The sequence below is a fragment of the Acartia tonsa genome, chromosome 3 (assembly GCF_053477335.1).
Source record: "Acartia tonsa isolate MP-2025a chromosome 3, ASM5347733v1, whole genome shotgun sequence".
NCBI lineage: Eukaryota > Metazoa > Arthropoda > Copepoda > Calanoida > Acartiidae > Acartia > Acartia tonsa.
In genome coordinates, this window is record NC_137262.1 from 9140738 (window position 1) to 9158571 (window position 17834).

Consider the following 17834-nt stretch of genomic DNA (forward strand, 5'->3'; position numbering starts at 1 on the left):
ACCCCCCATACCACCACAAATCAGATTTCATTAAAAAATATTTGGGGGAGGCATAGACGTCAATAGTGGGAGTAAAGAGGTGTTAACCCCCCAACTCTGCATTTTACCCCCATAATTTTTTTTTCAAAAATACATAAGATTACCTCCGTCAAACCTTTGAAACCCATTATTTTACCCCCCTCAAAATAAAAAGCTTGGACATTCCTTTGTGTGTGGGGGGGGGGAGGGGGGTTGGTTGCCCAACAAACTTTCATATACTATTGGTAATGATTAATTTACATTTTTTTTACAAAAGAAAGAAAATAACAAATTAGCCGCTATTGAAAAAGTTATCACCAATACAATTAATTGAACCTTTTAACTATCCCTTAAACCAAATCATTTGTTTGATCCTAGAAAAAGACAAAAGAGAGAAAAGATCTTGATTAGTCATATTTTCCATCCCATAGCCACACACCACACACACACACACACACACACACACAAACTTCAGGGAGGGAGGAGACATTGGACTGTGAATTATACTCGTACTTAAAATTTTAGGAACACATTATCTCATTTATTGACTTAGTACTTTGTTTTTTTTAATAAATCTTTTTTTTTAATTATTAGTATTCAATCTTTACCAACAATAATTTTTAGCTACAGAAGGATTATTTTGTTGATTGTCATTGGAGATATTCATCAATTTATTATCCATTGTCTTATCCCTTAAGATCCCTGACAAACTTAGAAAAAACGTAAAACAAATTATTTTCTTTCATCTGCATATAATAGACGCATTAAGAATAGATTTGAGGTGGCTCACTTTTTAAAAGCGACCCTTTAATTAGTAAGTCCGTCCGTCCGTAACGGATAGCTTTTTTCGTTAATTTAGGCATGTTAGAATTGTCCAATCGATTTCAAACTTTGCATGGTGATTCCTGTAGTAGTTAGGTACGATTTAGAAAGCGTTGCAACTCTATAATCATTACCAGAATGTCCGTACGTCCGTTTTAAACATGTTGATTTTTCTACTTTTTTAGCAAAAAAATTTCTATGTGATCTAATCATCCGTTTGATCTGATTTTTGATATATTGATTCCTGAGACAACAAAGTACAATATTATTAGCGAAGCAACTCTATAATCAAGTCCTAAAATGTAAGTATGTCCATAAACATTATCCTGCATCAAGCAGTTTTTCAACAAATTTACTTACAATTTTGCTTCGACTTCTATACATTTATATTCTGATTACTCAGTTCTGACACTATACAAGTGTTGATGTCCGTTTGTCTTACCGTTTCAGTGCTTTGCTTTTATGGATGTTGTCATCCATGTTTATTTTATTAGGTGCGGGTAATACAATTAGTTATGTCTCAGACAGATATTGCACTTTATATACAGTACAAATAATACTTATACAAAACTAGCAGCACAGTCCCTAGCCTCTAGGGGCTCTGTATATATTTATGAAGGGACAAATATAGCCTAAAACCGTCCTAAGGCTTAATTCTAAAAACGAAATGGCCTAAAATCATCCCTGGTCATGTGTGAAGCTTCCCTTGAAAGGAGAACTCTATCAGTTCAGTATCAGTTCACTACTTTATATAAAAGGTTGATGAAAAAAAGTTTATTTTAGTTAATTACATGTCAAAATATATTTAGAAAATACTATACAGAATGTAATTAGTCCAAGTTTAGTTTAAATGCAAAAACATCATCATAATTTAATATAATTTCTGGAAATTGATTTTTTTTTGCAAAAAGACACAATAACATATAATTAAGTGGAGTGAAAATTAGGAGATTTTTGTAATTATAAATTCAACTATTTTTTTGAAAAATAAAAAAACAGTTAAGCTTGTTTAAAATGTCTAGGTTTCAACTAATCTTGAATTAAAATTATGTATGTAATTTTTTAACTTTTAAATCTAAAATTCTGAGGTGGGTTCTTTAAAAACAAGAATCTGGTTTTGGTTAGCCGCACCCTCAAAATTGTTTTTGCTTCATTCCTCAAAAAAAGTTCACTTAGATTTTTGAAGGGTTATTAAAGTAGGTAATAAAATATTTTTTGATGGCTTTTAATATAACAGATATATATACTTTTTAGTTGATTCCGTTTTTTTTCAGAATCCACCTCTGTTTTATATCTGAAATCTAATCTAAAATATCCATTTCCTATTTCCAGAATAAAATAAGAAAAAAAAAGAATGACGACGGAGGTTTCATTAAACCAGAACTTTGATGAGTTGTTCATCAAAGCGGAGAAAGAACCACAAGCAGCTTTCATACATCTTAGCCTCACAGGTAGGACAGCAAGCAGCTTTCATACACCTTAGCCTCACAGGTAGGACAACAGGCAGCTTTCATACATCTTAAACTAACAGGTAGGACAACAGGCAGCTTTCATACATCTTAGCCTCACAGGTAGGACAACATGCAGCTTTCATACATCTTAAACTAACAGGTAGGACAACAGGCAGCTTTCATACATCTTAGCCTCACAGGTAGGACAACATGCAGCTTTCATACATCTTAGTCTCACAGGTAGGACAACAAGCAGCTTTCATACATCTTAGCCTCACAGGTAGGACAACAGACAGCTTTCATACATCTTAGCCTCACAGATAGGACAACAGGCAGCGTTCATACAGCTTAGCCTCACAGGTAGGACTACAGGCAGCTTTCATAAAACTTAGCCTCTCATATAGGACTACAGGCAGCTTTCATACATCTTAGCCTCACAGGTAGGATAACAAGCAGCGTTCATACAGCTTAGCATCACATTCATCTTAGACTGACAGGTAAGACAACAAAACATATCCGTATTAAATGAAAGTCAATTAACTTATTTTTTAACTAGCGGCTATGCCCCTAGATGCCCTTTAGTGGCACCTGAGGGGAGACGCAGCATTTTCCACCTTATAATAGTTATTTATCGCATTGTGATATAGACAGCTCTCCGCGGATATAAAAGTGTTAGCCCCCAGATGTCGAAGGCCTGGTATAAAAAAAACTGGTTTTAATCTTATGATTGTACATTTTTATATCCGTAGAAAATCTGGATATAATACGATGCTATACATAATTTTAAGTATGGATGAGAGCCGGTTCCAATTCACCGGATATTAATCGGTTTCGAAGCGATACTGAAAACAAATATTCGTTAATTTAAGTTTTAGATTTAAAGAATGCAAAACTATAAAGAAAATTAATTTTCATTTTTTTCAGAATTTTAAAATTCCTTTATTGTTCAATAAATAATATTGAAAGTCTTCATATAATAATAATTTTGTAAAATTAGAAAATTAAACAAAAACTGTTTATAAATTTTCTATATTTTACTCTGTCTGCCCGCCAGTCCGTCCGTAACACTATGGGGAAAACGCGATTTTATCAGCTTCTATTGCAGATAGACGGATGAATTTTTAGTGAAGATTCCCAATATCAGTGAACATGAAGGGCCTAATTTACTTTGTCCGTCAGTCTGTCGGTCATGCATAAAAAGACATTAAGAATATTTTTTTTTATTTTTCAGAATAGTTTCGAAATTCAATAAATTTTTGGCATATTTATCAACTGAACATCTTCTCTGTAATTTATATTGTCTGTTTGTCCTTCCTTGAGTTTTTAATGCTTCTCTACTTATGGAAAATGTCATCCTTGTTCTACAGTATTCCTTCCTGCTAGTTTTTATATCAATTTATCATTTTATGTTCGCAGAAAATTTTGTGCTGAGCCCACCACCAGGGCTTAATGTTTCACCTATATATTCTGAATTCTGATTTGTTGAAAGCTATTTCTAAAATGTGTTTCTCGTGGAGTCATTTATTATATTGTAAATCTGTACATAAGTCAGCTAAAGCCACAAGCAGCGGAAAGGGGGGGGGGAGGGGGGGCAAAATTCTACATTTTAAATGTTCACAATTTAAGGAAGGAAAATTTAGTTCATAGGTAGCGCAGCAACTTCAATTTGACAATAGTATTTACAATGAAGTAAACTTTTAGACATAATGAAAAGATTAAAAATTTATGTATTTTTGTAATGAACTTTAGCAAGTAGTGACTATAAATCACTGAATATGACTTTTTCATTCAATATTAAGCGTATCATGATTTTATTTCTTATAGTAGCTCCGCTGTTAAAAGTTAAAATTTTGAGAGTATGTGTGTATGTATTTATTTGAAATTTAATTTGTATATGAAATAAATAAAGAAATGTTGGCATTAAGGTTGTCACGGTGGGATAGTAAAGTGTCAAAACTTATTTAAATTGTCACAAGAAGGGTATATAAATAAGATTAACATTATAAAACTGACTCTTGGATATTAAATTTTAACCTACAGGTGCATAGCAATATTAAAAAATTAAATATCTATATCAAGAATGTGCTTGTGTTTGTTACTGATAAGACAATCTATTCAAGATATTTTAAAGATTTTTTATTTAAAAAAAAGAAATAAGCAATAATTTTACAAGTTTGAATTTTAAAACTGAAATATCAATTAAAGGTACTGAAATATTCAGGTTTTAAATATGAAATCTCAAAACTATACTTGTAAAATGCCTCTTACATTCATATATTTTTATATTAAAAAATCAGTTGTTTTAAACCATTAAAATTGGATCTTAACCAGAGGTGAATTTAGAAATTTTTTTTTTCAATTTTGAAAATTGGGCTAAAATTTTTTTTAAGAATTGACCTCAGTGTTCTATATTATGCTCAAAATCATAATTAATTTTGTGCGCTTTTACCATTGAGTCCAATAAATAATAGATTTCTGATCCAAGGTGTACTGTAAATTAAGCCACCGTGATTGCTATCATATTGCATCCCACTGTTTCCTGTAAATATTTTCTATTCCTTAAATCAACAACTAAGGAAATGTAAAGAAAAGTCATGTGTGTGCCAGGCAGGGTGGGGACATTGGGCTGCTTATACACCAGTCAACAAAGTCTTATGATAACGTTTTCTTATTCCTTTGCTCAATATCCTTGAATATTGAATTTTGATTGGTTGGTTCAATAAGTTGAGAGTCCAAAAGTTACAACCAGTAATTTTAATCTAAAGAAGGGGTAATTTTTGGAATGGACATCAATTCATCGACCATTGTCTTATCCCTTTAGATCCATGTGTGCGTGGACTGTGTGCGTAGTAAGGTTGGGAGCATAAACAACCAGACTTACCTGGTAAAAACAAGCTTTAATATTTCATATATATAAAATAAGAAATAACTTTTGTAAGTTTCAAAATAAGTTTATTTGTTTATCATTCTTATAATTCATTTTTAAACGATTCCTTTGGTCTTTTTTATAAATATCCTTTATTATGCGAACAGTGTAAATCTTGGTTTCGTGCTCCCAACTGAGGAGAGAATGTAAATAATTTCTGTAGCTAAAATATCATTAGACCAAATGTTTATTTATTAGGATAGGCATTGCAGTTTCAGATTTGCTTATTTTTCTTCGGAAATTTGATGTATTTTTTTAATGATCTAAACTTAGAATGAATCAAAAATTACTAAACTTATGTTTCTTTGCTTTTTTAACCAGTGGCAGTAACTCATTCATTCTATCATTATTTTTACAAATAAATGTTTGATCTCGGATTTTACTACCTTTTTTGGTTGATAAGCCCAATTATTTTGATTAAAAATTATTATTTTCTTTCTCAAATTAGGGATGATTATTGCAAAACTGATGAGAGTACTTTGGCAACCTTGCAAAAAATATGGGAAACCATCTTGTTAAACTAATAAACAAAGAAAAAAAAGTGCACAAAATCCTTTCACGTATTTATAAACAATTTTTCTTTTGTTTAGGCTTTTATTCCTTCATTTTTCTTTTTGGTAACGTAGCTGCCCTATAATTCACTTTGACTGTCCGTACGCCAGTGAGTCCGTAACCCTATGGGGGAAATGTGATTTTTTCTCAGTAGCTATTTAAATAGATAACTAAATTTTTTTTAAAGCGAAGCATTTCTATAATTAGGTCCGTCCGTACGTACGTCCGTCCGGAACGGATAGCTTTTTTGTTAATTTAGGCATGTTAGAATTGTTTAATCGATTTCAAACTTTGCATGGTGATTCCTATTGTAATTAGGTACGATTTAGAAAGCGTAGCAACTCTATAATCATTACCAGAATTCCCGTACGTCCACTTTAAACATGTTGATTTTTTTACTTTTTTAACCAAAAATTCTTATGTGATTTAATTATCCCATTGATCCGATTTTTGGTATACTGATTTCTGGGACAACAAAGTATAATTTTAAAAGCGAAGTAACTCTATAATCAAGTCCTAAAAATGTAAGTATGTCCATAAACATTATTCTGTATCAAGCAGTTTTTCAACAAATTTACTTGCAATTTTGCAAGTAAATTTATATTCTGATTATACATTTATACTTTTATACTATACATTTATATTCTGATTATTCAGTTCTGACACTATACAAGTGTTGATGTCCGTTTGTCCTACTGTTTCAGTGCTTCGCTTTTATGGATATTGTTATCCTTGTTTTGTAAAGATTCCCTATACCAAAGAGCGTCCAGTATGTAATTTACTTTGTCTGTTAGTCATGCAAAGATATGTGAAAGGTATTTTTTTGGCTTCGCTATTTATAGATGTTGTCATCCTTGTTCTCTCTATAATTGTAAAAAGATGATCCACCTTAAACCAATAATAAACCATAAATAAATTAAATTAATTTTAACCACTATGCATTTCTATTATATGTTTGTTACAAGAAATATATCGAAGCTCCTAGATGCTAGGGGCGAAGTGCATATACATACATTGTATATGAAAAACAATTTTGAGATGTCAGGAAAAGTTATCATTTGATACTGTAAACTTAAGAGATTCTTATCAAAACATTTTTACCCAGGTTTTTTGTAAAAGGTCATAGTCACTTCGTAGGCAGGGGGAATACAAACATTTATGTAAGATAATAAAGATAAAATCTAAAGATTTCAAGTCAAAAAATAAAATGAAAACTCACAAAGCAATTATAAAATATGAATATGATTTCCCTGAATCAGGTCTTTCGTCTTCCAATATGTCATTTAACAATCCCTGTAAAGTCTGTTTGTATTAAAAGATCTCGGTAACCGCTGGAACGATTGGGTTGGAAGAACAAATGAAATACTTTTAATAAAACCTTATTTTTGAAGCCTATTTCTTGCCCCTTGCGGTGTCCTCTCCTTACGTGACACTAGCCCTGCAGAGCTCGCCTAACTTTTACTTAACCTAACCTAACCTAAAACATTTTCAAAAGAAGCTCCTAAAAGCTAGAGATGAAGTCACTATAGTTTTATATACATTCCAAAGCATATGAATAAATTTAAAATAAAAGGTGGGCAAACCAGAAATCCTATATTCTATGTTATATATAACATAGGATTTAAATTTGAATTGATGTTTTCAAATATTCATCTTTTATGGATCCTCTTTTGGATAAAGAATTCTTACGTGCTTGATTTTGTGTAATAGGAAACCTTGAAATTATGCAAAAAAATATTTCTCATATTGATATTTTTTAGTGGTGTAAAGTTTTTCAATTTACAAAGCAAAACATGAAAATGTTAAAATGAAATGCAAGATACAATTTCAAAAGAAGAATATGTTCTAAGATACAAAACTTTTCACAAAGAGATTTCAAAAATTTTTTTTTTTGCCTATTTCATGGAAAATTTGAAAACTTTATTATTATTATTTAATATATTTAATTTCAATTACCGTACAAATTGAAATAATAGTTACCAGAGTGAACAGTCAGGCTAACAGGAGAGTCATTAGTAATTATATTCCTGGTACAGGTAGCTACAGTGGTCCTGTCACCAGAGTGAGCAGCCAGGCAAACATCAGAGTTAATAGTAATTATATTCCAGGTACAGGTAGCTACAGTGGTCCTGTTACCAGAGTGAACAGCCAGGTAAACAGCAGAGTAATAGTAATTATATTTCAGGTACAGGTAGCTACAGTGGTCCTGTTACCAGAGTGAACAGCCAGGCAAACAGCAGAGTCAATAGTAATGCCAACAGTAGAAATTCACCAGCAAGAAAGCCAACCTTGGGTACAGGTAAAACTATTTAATAAGTACTTGGATGTTTGTTTGTGTGTCAATGGGGATTTCTTAACACCTTAACCCTTAGTATGGCTTATCAATCAAGTGGATGTTCCTCTTCAAATAACTCATTTTTTACCTCATACTTTTTTGTGTAATTGTATTTTCTGTTTGCTATTAGAAAATTAAATTTTGTTGGAAAATATATGAATTCCTTTTCCCCTATTTCAAATTAGAAAAAAGATTTATAAATACTAAAACATTTTGCAGAGAGAGAGAGAGAGAGAGAGAGAGAGTGGTGTAATGCACTTTGCATCAAGTTGTAAAAACCTTATTTGCTTACATAAAGTCAATTTATTCAATGTTATTATGTTTTTACACCACCTTAGCCCCACTTTCATGTTTTTAAAATCAAAGAAACTAGCTCTTTACAATTTAACAAATTACTAATTTTCTTTAGAGGAGCAAAACTACTCTATAACCATTTTTTAGAATAACAGTTTTCAATATCCTGTTATTCAAAGTAGTAAGCTTTTTTTTGTCACTGAACATATATGGTTCTCCCTTACAGGGTAGCTTCTCATAGGTCCTGGGAAGGTTTATAACTATATTGGTGGAGGGTACAACAACCACGCCCCCTAATAAAATTCCTCTTTAATCTTTTACCTTTTCATTTTGAAACTAAAATAAAAAATGTGGTGGGGGGGGGGGGAGGGATCGAATTCAAGCGCCCATCTAGCCTCTAGGGGCGTAGCCGCTAGTAGTTATGAAAGAAATGCTTTAATTATCCTTTTTAAAAAGAATTAGGATAATAGTATACATGTGTTGTGTCTGTTGTTTGTAACAAAAGATCTCACTAACTGCTTGATTTTTTAAAGAAGGAAGCTTCACATATTTGTGAGGTTTTTAGCTATTTAAGTAAAGGGCGCAGACCGAAAAAAATGGCATTTTTAAAAATTTTAACCATTTTATAAATGAAATGAAAATGGCTGAGGATCCTTGACCTCACCCTAGGGATGGAGCCACCAATGGCATTTTATATTATTGTAATCAAATTATTTTATGCCTTACAATTATCTTTTTATTATTATTATGACACAAATGTATAAAAAAAAGTCATCTATTCATTGACATTTGCGTGATTTCAGGTTATTTGGATTATGTCCATAAATAATGCATCTAATTAAATATTTTTCCTGTATTGTAATTCAGTTAGGAGGTTGAAACCATTTTTTTATAAAAGCAGAAATATAGTTTATGATTACAGGTTTAGCTCTCTAAAACAGGTAATGTATGATTCCGTTTTCCCCTCTCTTGTTAATGACATCATCAAGGCCGATATAATTTTTGTGATCTATCATTCCATTTTGGCCGCTCTTGGTAATGATATCATTGAGGCCGATACGGTTTTTGTAATGTATCATTCCACTTTCAAAGGAGACGAAACTCGAATGGTGGTTTACTCTTTTCAGATCGACATAATAGAAATTATATGTTGTTCATCGTTAAAAAGCATAAAATATTCTGTATAATTAAAAAAAATAAAGTTGAAAAATTACTAGTATATACCAATACAATTATGTTGATTTTAATATTGAAATCAATGTTTCTAAATACGATGGTATGTAAAAATAAAAGTACCATTCCAGTTTCGTTTCTTTTGAAAGTGGAATGGTACATTACAAAAATCATATCAGCCATGGTGATATCATTACCAAGAGAGGGGAAAATAGAATCATACATTACCTCTTTTTATAGGGTCAAAACTGTAATCATAGATTATATTTCTGCTTTTATAAAACTGATTTCAACCTCCTAACTGTAATAAGTGATCAAAAAAGATGAATAATATAGAATACATTAATCTATTTTTGTCATAAATCTTTACTAGCGCTCGGCGCAGCTACTACACGATTTTGGTAACTTTTACCAATTAATATAATATAAAGATGAAAAATAAATAAGTGTACATTTTCAATATTAGATAGTTTAGAATTTACTTTTTATGGTAAGATTAATTACTGTATAATCTATAATACAAAGTAGCTTGATGTCTGTCCGTCCGTCCGTCCCTTAAGTTCTCGGTAACCACTGAACCGATCGGATTTACTCTTTAGGGTATATACCTATTGGTCCTGTGGTGGTTTTGAGTTATTTTCTTGGGGGGTGGGACACCCCCAACTCCCCCAAAAAATGAAACCCTTCCAAAAAAATTTAAAAATTGTTTTTAGGCAGTTACTTCACAATAAACGGCAGCACCAGAAATACTTAATTTTTTTTAAAATCACCTCTTGGGGCAAAAAAAAACCTAGAGGCTAGGAGCGAAGCCGCTAGTTTTAATTACATAGTAAATCAAGAATGCTTAATTTCAAACCTTATGAATTTAGTCAATAAGAAAAATATAACAAACAAAATTAAAGGAACAATTTAATTTGTTTTCCCTTTGCTAATAAGAAATTAGACATTCTTTTTTTTATCCATTTGGATTTTATTTGATATGCACATCCTTGTTTTAATATAGATTTCTTACACTATAACCCTAACCAAATCTTTTTTTGTATGTATTTTGTACTTATTTTGAAATTGTAGAGTAGCTACGTTCAATGTAGCTACAAATTACTATTTGATCTTTCGTCATAGATAACTGATAAGGCAGAACATATGTTTAATTATATTGCAAAGTGTCAGGCTTGGTCAGGAATAAGTGGGTATGTAAATTAAATCTTCTACTGAAGGAAAAGTTAAAGTTTTACAAAGAAAAAAAATTGTCTCAAAAAACGTGAAGGCATGGAGCTATACTACATAAACAAGAACGAGCTTGTCCACTAGAGTATACAGAATATATTTTGCTTTATTCAAGCCTCCTCAATTCTATAAAATAATATAATAATATAAAATTTAAAAAAAAAAGATCCATACAAGTTTAAGTTTAACAAAAATTAGGTTGAAAACATTTATTTCTTTATAATAGAAGAAATATTGAATATGTGGTGTTCCTAATATTGTAATTTAAAATTTTGGGAAAGATCAAATAATCTTATATTGGCATATTCCTATATCCCTAAACTGTACAATAATTAAGATTAGTCAAGGAATTTTACGTCGATAAAACGTCATTCTTCCTGGCAGAAAGCAATAGAAATCTTATATAATAAGCTATATTATGTCCATATACACAATAGATGGTTTTAAAAGCTAGTTTTTAACAAACATTTAGATAGGGAAAACTCCCCCTCCCCCCCTCATAAAAAAGGGCAAGTTAATTCCTTTATTCCCAAGCCACTAGTTTAAAATAAAGCTATCTTAGTCGTTTTATAATCTTTTAATTAGTTAGACATTCATAATGCCATTTTAGTCAATCCTTGCCAAACGTGAAAAGTACAAAATAAAAAATCTAATTTTAAAAAAATAAAATACTGTTTTATAATCGGTAGGATATTTGCATTTATTTTGTTTCTGAATTTTGATTGGCAATGATATTAGATAAATCAACAAAATAAACAAACAATATTATTATGCATTTCATCATCATTACACTGTTAATATTTTATTTACAAAAGATTTAGTTTTAACTAAAAAAGAAATTACATCATCCATGTAAGCGAAGATTTACAAATCGGATGGTAGGACAGACGAACGTTGTCACTTGTAGAGAGTCAAAAACTTTTAAGCAGAATTTTAATTATATAATCTAAAAATATTTCTATGTTAAATTGTTACAAAATTGAACATACTTAAGTAATTTCACTATACATCCAGCCAATTCTCTCCAGTTGCTATTTTTATTTAAATTTGTTGTGAATATTTCCAATATTTATTTACAAATTTAAATAAATGATATTCAGGAATGTGTCCAAGTAATCCTGCCGTCCTTGGTTTACGGAAGCAAGCATCCAGATCACACTCTATGAGAGATCAAACTGCCCACATGAGAGAAAAATTTCTGGTGAGTTCTTTTATTGAAACAATGTGTACTATTTCTTATTTAATGTAATAATGGATATAGAATATACATGGATATTATGACAGGGGAAAATTTTTTCAATTTAGTTTGCTAATATGGACTTCTCTTATTGGTCAGTTTGTTCATTCAGTAGCAGGGGAGGTGATGGAGTAAAGGTGGTTGATAGGGTGGATCGTTATTTTAGCCAGCTACAAGTTTTACTTTATTAGAGTAAATGATAATTTGGTAAAAGATCCAAGTAATAATAAACCCATTTATGCAATTAATGTTAATTTGAGCACGTATTGTTGATATTTTTTTAACAAATACAAGACCTAAAACAAACTATGATGGATTCAAGGGTATATGTAGGAAATTTCACCGCCATTTGTCCTAAATTAAACGGTATATTATCAAAAACTTTATATAATCAATTTAGTGGATTAATCTTTTTTTTTGTAATGTAAGATATTTTTTATATTTTAGCAAATTTACTTTACTTTGTTCATGACTATATTGAAACCCAACAATGAAATATTTTTATGAAAATATTATAAAATGTGGTACAAAACATAACTGGGCTTTTATGTACCAATAAAATTGATACCACAATTCTTTAGCGGCCAAAGTCGGTGTTCAAAGTAGAAAATGTTATTTTTTTAAATTTAGTGCTCAAAAGTTTATAGTAAGGTAAGAAATTATGACCAATAGCAAAGACTATTAGAATTATCCTATCAATTTTAAACTTTTTTTTGACAATTCCTGAATCAGTTAGGTACAATAAAGAGTGCTTAAAAATTTTATAATCTTTAGTTAAATTAAAGAGGTTGAATGATTAGAGTTTTAAGTTTTCATATTACCATGATTTTTTAAATGACGATTTCTATAACATTTGGCATCTCCAGAAACATTTTAATGTCGATATTTCGTTTATTTTGCTTTTTTTATGGATGTTTTCATACTTATTTTCTATTTGACTGCGAAAAAAAGGATTTTGTAAAAATTACGCAAAAAATTAGTTACGCTTTGCAAAAAGTGGATTACTTTATTGGCTATACATTGATATTTACTTTACAACAATTTTATTACATACTGACTGACAGTCAGACAGACAGACATTAGATTGAGAGATAAACAGGGGAAAGAGTAGTAAGAGGGAAGGGGAGATCAATAGACAATGACATTGCAATGTTATTAGTAAAGAATCTACTCTATAATTTAAAATTAGAGTCTGTCTGACAGTAATTCTCTATTCTATACTTCACTTGGTCCGTTGGTCTATCGTCATTGCTCTTAACAAATGTTAAAGTAAGTGTACGTATCGATGTTGTCATCCTCGTTTTTTTTATCTTTTTACAATGAAACCAGCTAAATAAAACATGTTCTGTAATTCCAACAATTTTATGAATTAATGTAGTTTTGACTTCATCAAAACATTTGAGTTTTCTGTAATTTTATTTTAAATGATTAAATTTACTAAATTTAGGCAATGATTTTGTAGAATGCTTCCCCCCGTCTAAAATTCCCTGTATATACGGTATGAGTATAGTTATAGAGAAATAGTATAAAAGGCATTGTAAAGCGTATTACGACGCAGTAAATATTTTCATAACATGATTGGAGTAATATGCCGTTCAAAAACTTGGGTAATTTTTCATTTGAAAACAAATTATAAGTTTTTAGTTTTATCAATTAAAATTAAAAGTTGTCATCAATAATTCCAATACTTAAGGGAATTATATTCATTTCAAATATAAGAAAAGAAAAGCTTTAAAAGCAAGGAAACACAAATTCATAACTATAAAACAAGTATATCAAGAAATAAATATTTTATTTTACATATTTCCTATTGATTATACTCCATTTTTTAGTAGTGGGGTATAACACCTTGTTTGAAACCTTCTTAATTTAATCTTTTTTTAAAACTCGTTAAAGTGGTATGACATTGAAAGGAAGTCCTAATTGTGTATGGTAGTTAGTTGCGCCTGTTTGTGGGCTAAGGCATTCTCCCTACTCTCATCATTAGTGTAACATAGCATCAATATGCGCCATTTTTAACCTCTTTGGTTAAGACCAGATTCGAACCCGATACTCATTTTTGTTCTGATGCCGCGGGTTTTACAATTAAAACCTTCTCAGTTTGGAAAACTAATCTTTATTAAACACATTTGCGTGAATAAAGATCTACATACAAGAACATACACATACAAATCCAACATGATAACATACAAGACACACTTACACAGATTTTCAACAAAGTTTTGGAAAACTTTCTTGTTCAAAGTGCCATTATCAGTAGAAATTTCTTTCTAGAGAGAGAATTGAAGTTTGTTCAACAGACTGATACTCAGATACGAACACTTTAATCCTCTTGTGAAATTTTATAAAACTTTCAAGTTTAAAAGAAAACTCTGCTATTTTAGTATTATAGCATAAAAAGAAAGTCTAGTATCAAACTTTATTTAAAGAAATTTGTTTTAAAAATAAGTCTGTGACTTTTGCTTTATAGCCTACTAGCGGCTGTGCATCTATTATATAGAGATACAGCCTTCAAAGATGTTAAAAGGAGACAGAGAAATAGCCTTAAACCTTCCCAAGGCTTATATCTAAAACTAAAAAAAGCCTGAACCATCCTGGGACCTATGTGAGTGAATCTTTTCTAAAGGGGAGAATACAATCAGTTCTGCACTACTTCATTTGAAAGAATTAGCATTCGCACGCCTAGCCTCTAGGGGATTTGCTATGGTGTAAATAATTGATTTTACCAACCATAAAGTTTAAATAATACTCTCCTGAAAAGTATAACTTTACCAGACAACACATTTTCGATATCTTCAGCTTCAACCAAAAAAATCTTTCTACATAAATCGCATAATAGGAAGACGAAGAAAGACTTAATGACGTCATAAAAATGAGGGATGAGGAAAGAAGGAGAGGGAAAGAAAAACCCTTAAAAAAGAGATGGATAATCCCTCGATTTTATGACGTAACTTTTTTTGAGGGACTTTCTTCGTCTTCCATAACAGCAAAATTTGTTATTTCGTTACAAGATTATAAATTAGATGTAGTTTTAGATTACAACTCATGTTTAGGTAATTCCAAAACTTTCAGCAAAGATTTTAATAAACTTTTAGTGCTTTTAAACAACAAGAACTTCTTTAAGATCATTTGAGGCTGAAAAGCTTTATAAAAACTTTAATATGAATATTATGACGACAGTATCATTGGTGAGTTCTTAAAAAATAAAATCTTAGAATCAATTGGACCAGGATGCACCCCTATCTTATTTAGAATTTCTTTCGGAAATTGAATAAAAAAGGTTTTAAACAAGAAAATATACAAAAGCAAGGACAACATCATAAAAGCGAAGCTCTGAAACGGTAGGATAAACGAACATTAACACTTGTAGGTTGTCAAAACTTAATAAGCAGAATATAAATGTATAATTATAAACAAACTTGTAAGAAACTTTGTTGCAAAACTGCTTAAATACAGGATAAGGTTTACGGATATACTTACATTTTTAGGACTTGGTAATAAAGATGCTTTTGTACTTTGTTGTCCTAGGAATCGTTTTCAAAAATCAAATCAATCGGATAATAATATCACATTAAAATTTGTTGTTAATTTCAAGGACGTACGTACGAACTGACCGAACCTAATTATAGAAAAGCTTCGCTTTTAAAAAATGACTTTGCGTCTACCCTGTAGCCGATTCACAGATTTTATAATTTAAGAAACCAACCCAATTTTGCTTTAACATTGTAAGTTTGTCCCACACATTTTTATTGCAAATCTAATGGTTATGCAACTTTGCCGAATTTTATCTAAATTTGCATAAAAATCGAAATAGATAAATGTGAACCATTTGTAAATTTTCTGGTTCTAACTGCTGCACATTTTACCTAAATCCTAAAATAAAATTTATTTTATTCATTTCGGGGGTAGAATCATGTTTTCGTATATTTATAAATACTTGCTGGTTCAGGCTGGAGGAAGTTCAATTGTAGTTGTAAAAATATTTTTTTTTAGGGTGGGTTATTTTATTACAGGGTCGATTTTTCTTGGGAGGGTGGTGATACCCTCCCCTAAAATAGTTATAAACCTTTCCAGGATGTATAAAAAGCTACCCAGTAAAGAAAAACCATATCGGTTTAGTAGTTTGCGAGATCTTTTAGTACACACACACAGACAGGCACACAGATACACAGACAAATATCCTTTTACTTTAATATAAGGATAGTGATTTTTAAAAGTGAAGAGAAATAAATTGTTTTAATTGATTTATGAAACCTTCTTAATCACATTATTTAAAGTTTATGATAAATAGATAGAAATTTAAATAGAAGTTATTTATCTAAACATTGTAAAAAATAATGAAATCTATTTCAATAATATTTAAAATTACTACCTATTAGTTTGTTGTTGACGAAATATATGTGAATAAAATTTTTCCAAAGATTTCATAAAAATATTATATATAACTTCAATTAAGTATTGATGGTTAAACATCAATATTACGGGTTGAAACAAAAATTTTCGTTAATGTAAATATTTTTTTCAGTATAGAATAAATAATTATTTTTTAGAGTGAAAGATTGACTCAAAGAAGACAGTCCACAACGCGGTCACCTATGAGAACACCAAATAAGGTAAAGATCCTTTAAACGGCTGTACAGATTTCTTTCTGGAGAAAAAGTTTTTAAAATATTTGAAAAGTATGATAGTGCTTTCCTCAAAATTGTCCATAGAGCATTGACCTCCCGCTTTATTTTTGAAATAAATAAAAAAGAATGTGGGGTGGGGGTGGTGGGTTTTCTCTACGCCTTACCTTTGCGTGGGGTATACCTGCATTGCAAACCAAAATATCTTTTTTTTAGAAAAAAGTATTTCAAAATACGTGGCCAAAGAGGGGGGGGTGATCAAAAGCTCAAGTAGTTATTTTGAGGGAAACTACCGGTAATAATGTTAAATTCATTTTTTTACATAGAAGTGAAGCACTTATGAATTAAAATACCAGAGTAAAGTACTCACTAGTTTTACCAATTATTCTGTTATATAAAACTAGCGCCTTCGCCCCTAGCCTCTAGGGGCTTTGCCCCAAGAAGTTTAATCAAACCAATTTTTCGTATTTTAGATTTAAAAGAAAAATTTTTAAAAAAATAATTTTTTGGCGGGGTGGGGTAGTCGACCCCACTATTTTGATTTTAGTTTTAAAAAGAAAAAAAAATTATTTTTTTGGGGGGGGGGGATTTTTTATTTTTTTGGGGTGTTGGGGGTGTCCCAGCCCCCAAGAAAATAGCTTAAAACCATCACAGGACCAGTAGGTATAATCCCTGAAAAGTAGAGCCCAATCGGTTCAGCGGTTACTGAGATCTTAAGCTTCAGACGGACAGACAGACGGACAGACAGACATCGTTCTACTTAGTATTATAGATATATTTGCTTTGTGAATTAAACTCTATTACAATCTTTATGTAAATTGTATAATATATATACCAAGCAAATATAATTATAAAACAAGGATAAAAACATCCATAAGTAGCGAAGCATAAAAAACCAAATAAGAAAACAGAAAAATGATTAATTTTTTTAAAATTTTATGACGGACAGAATGATGGTCAAAGTAAATAACATACTGGATGCTTAATTTTGATACTATTATACACAAAAGCTTTGAAAATCGGACACCAAACTTATGGAAAAATCTTTATGTTTTATAGGAGCCAAGAAAATCACGTTTCCCCAAAAACGTTTCAGACATCCCGACAGACGGACATTTCGAATTATAGAGTAGTTTCACTACTAATAATATGAATAAAAAAATGAATATTTTCA

At 30.5% G+C, this 17834-nt stretch overlaps 1 protein-coding gene across 4 annotated transcripts in view; it reads left to right on the forward strand.

Annotated features, from left to right (window-relative positions):
- Window positions 1-2152: 2152 nt before the first annotated feature.
- The window catches only part of LOC145313244 (GTP-binding protein REM 1-like), a 52468-nt gene continuing 36786 nt past the window's right edge, over window positions 2153-17834 (forward strand). Inside the window, exons 1-4 of one of the 4 annotated variants that reach the window (XM_080152556.1) lie at window positions 2153-2331; window positions 7955-8068; window positions 11899-11999; window positions 16586-16648. In XM_080152556.1, the coding sequence (XP_080008682.1) occupies window positions 2229-2331; window positions 7955-8068; window positions 11899-11999; window positions 16586-16648 (381 nt within the window). In that variant the 5' untranslated portion in view covers window positions 2153-2228. The remainder of the gene's footprint in view (window positions 2332-7954; window positions 8069-11898; window positions 12000-16585; window positions 16649-17834) is intronic. The other 3 variants (XM_080152558.1, XM_080152557.1, XM_080152559.1) reach the window with 3 other exon arrangements.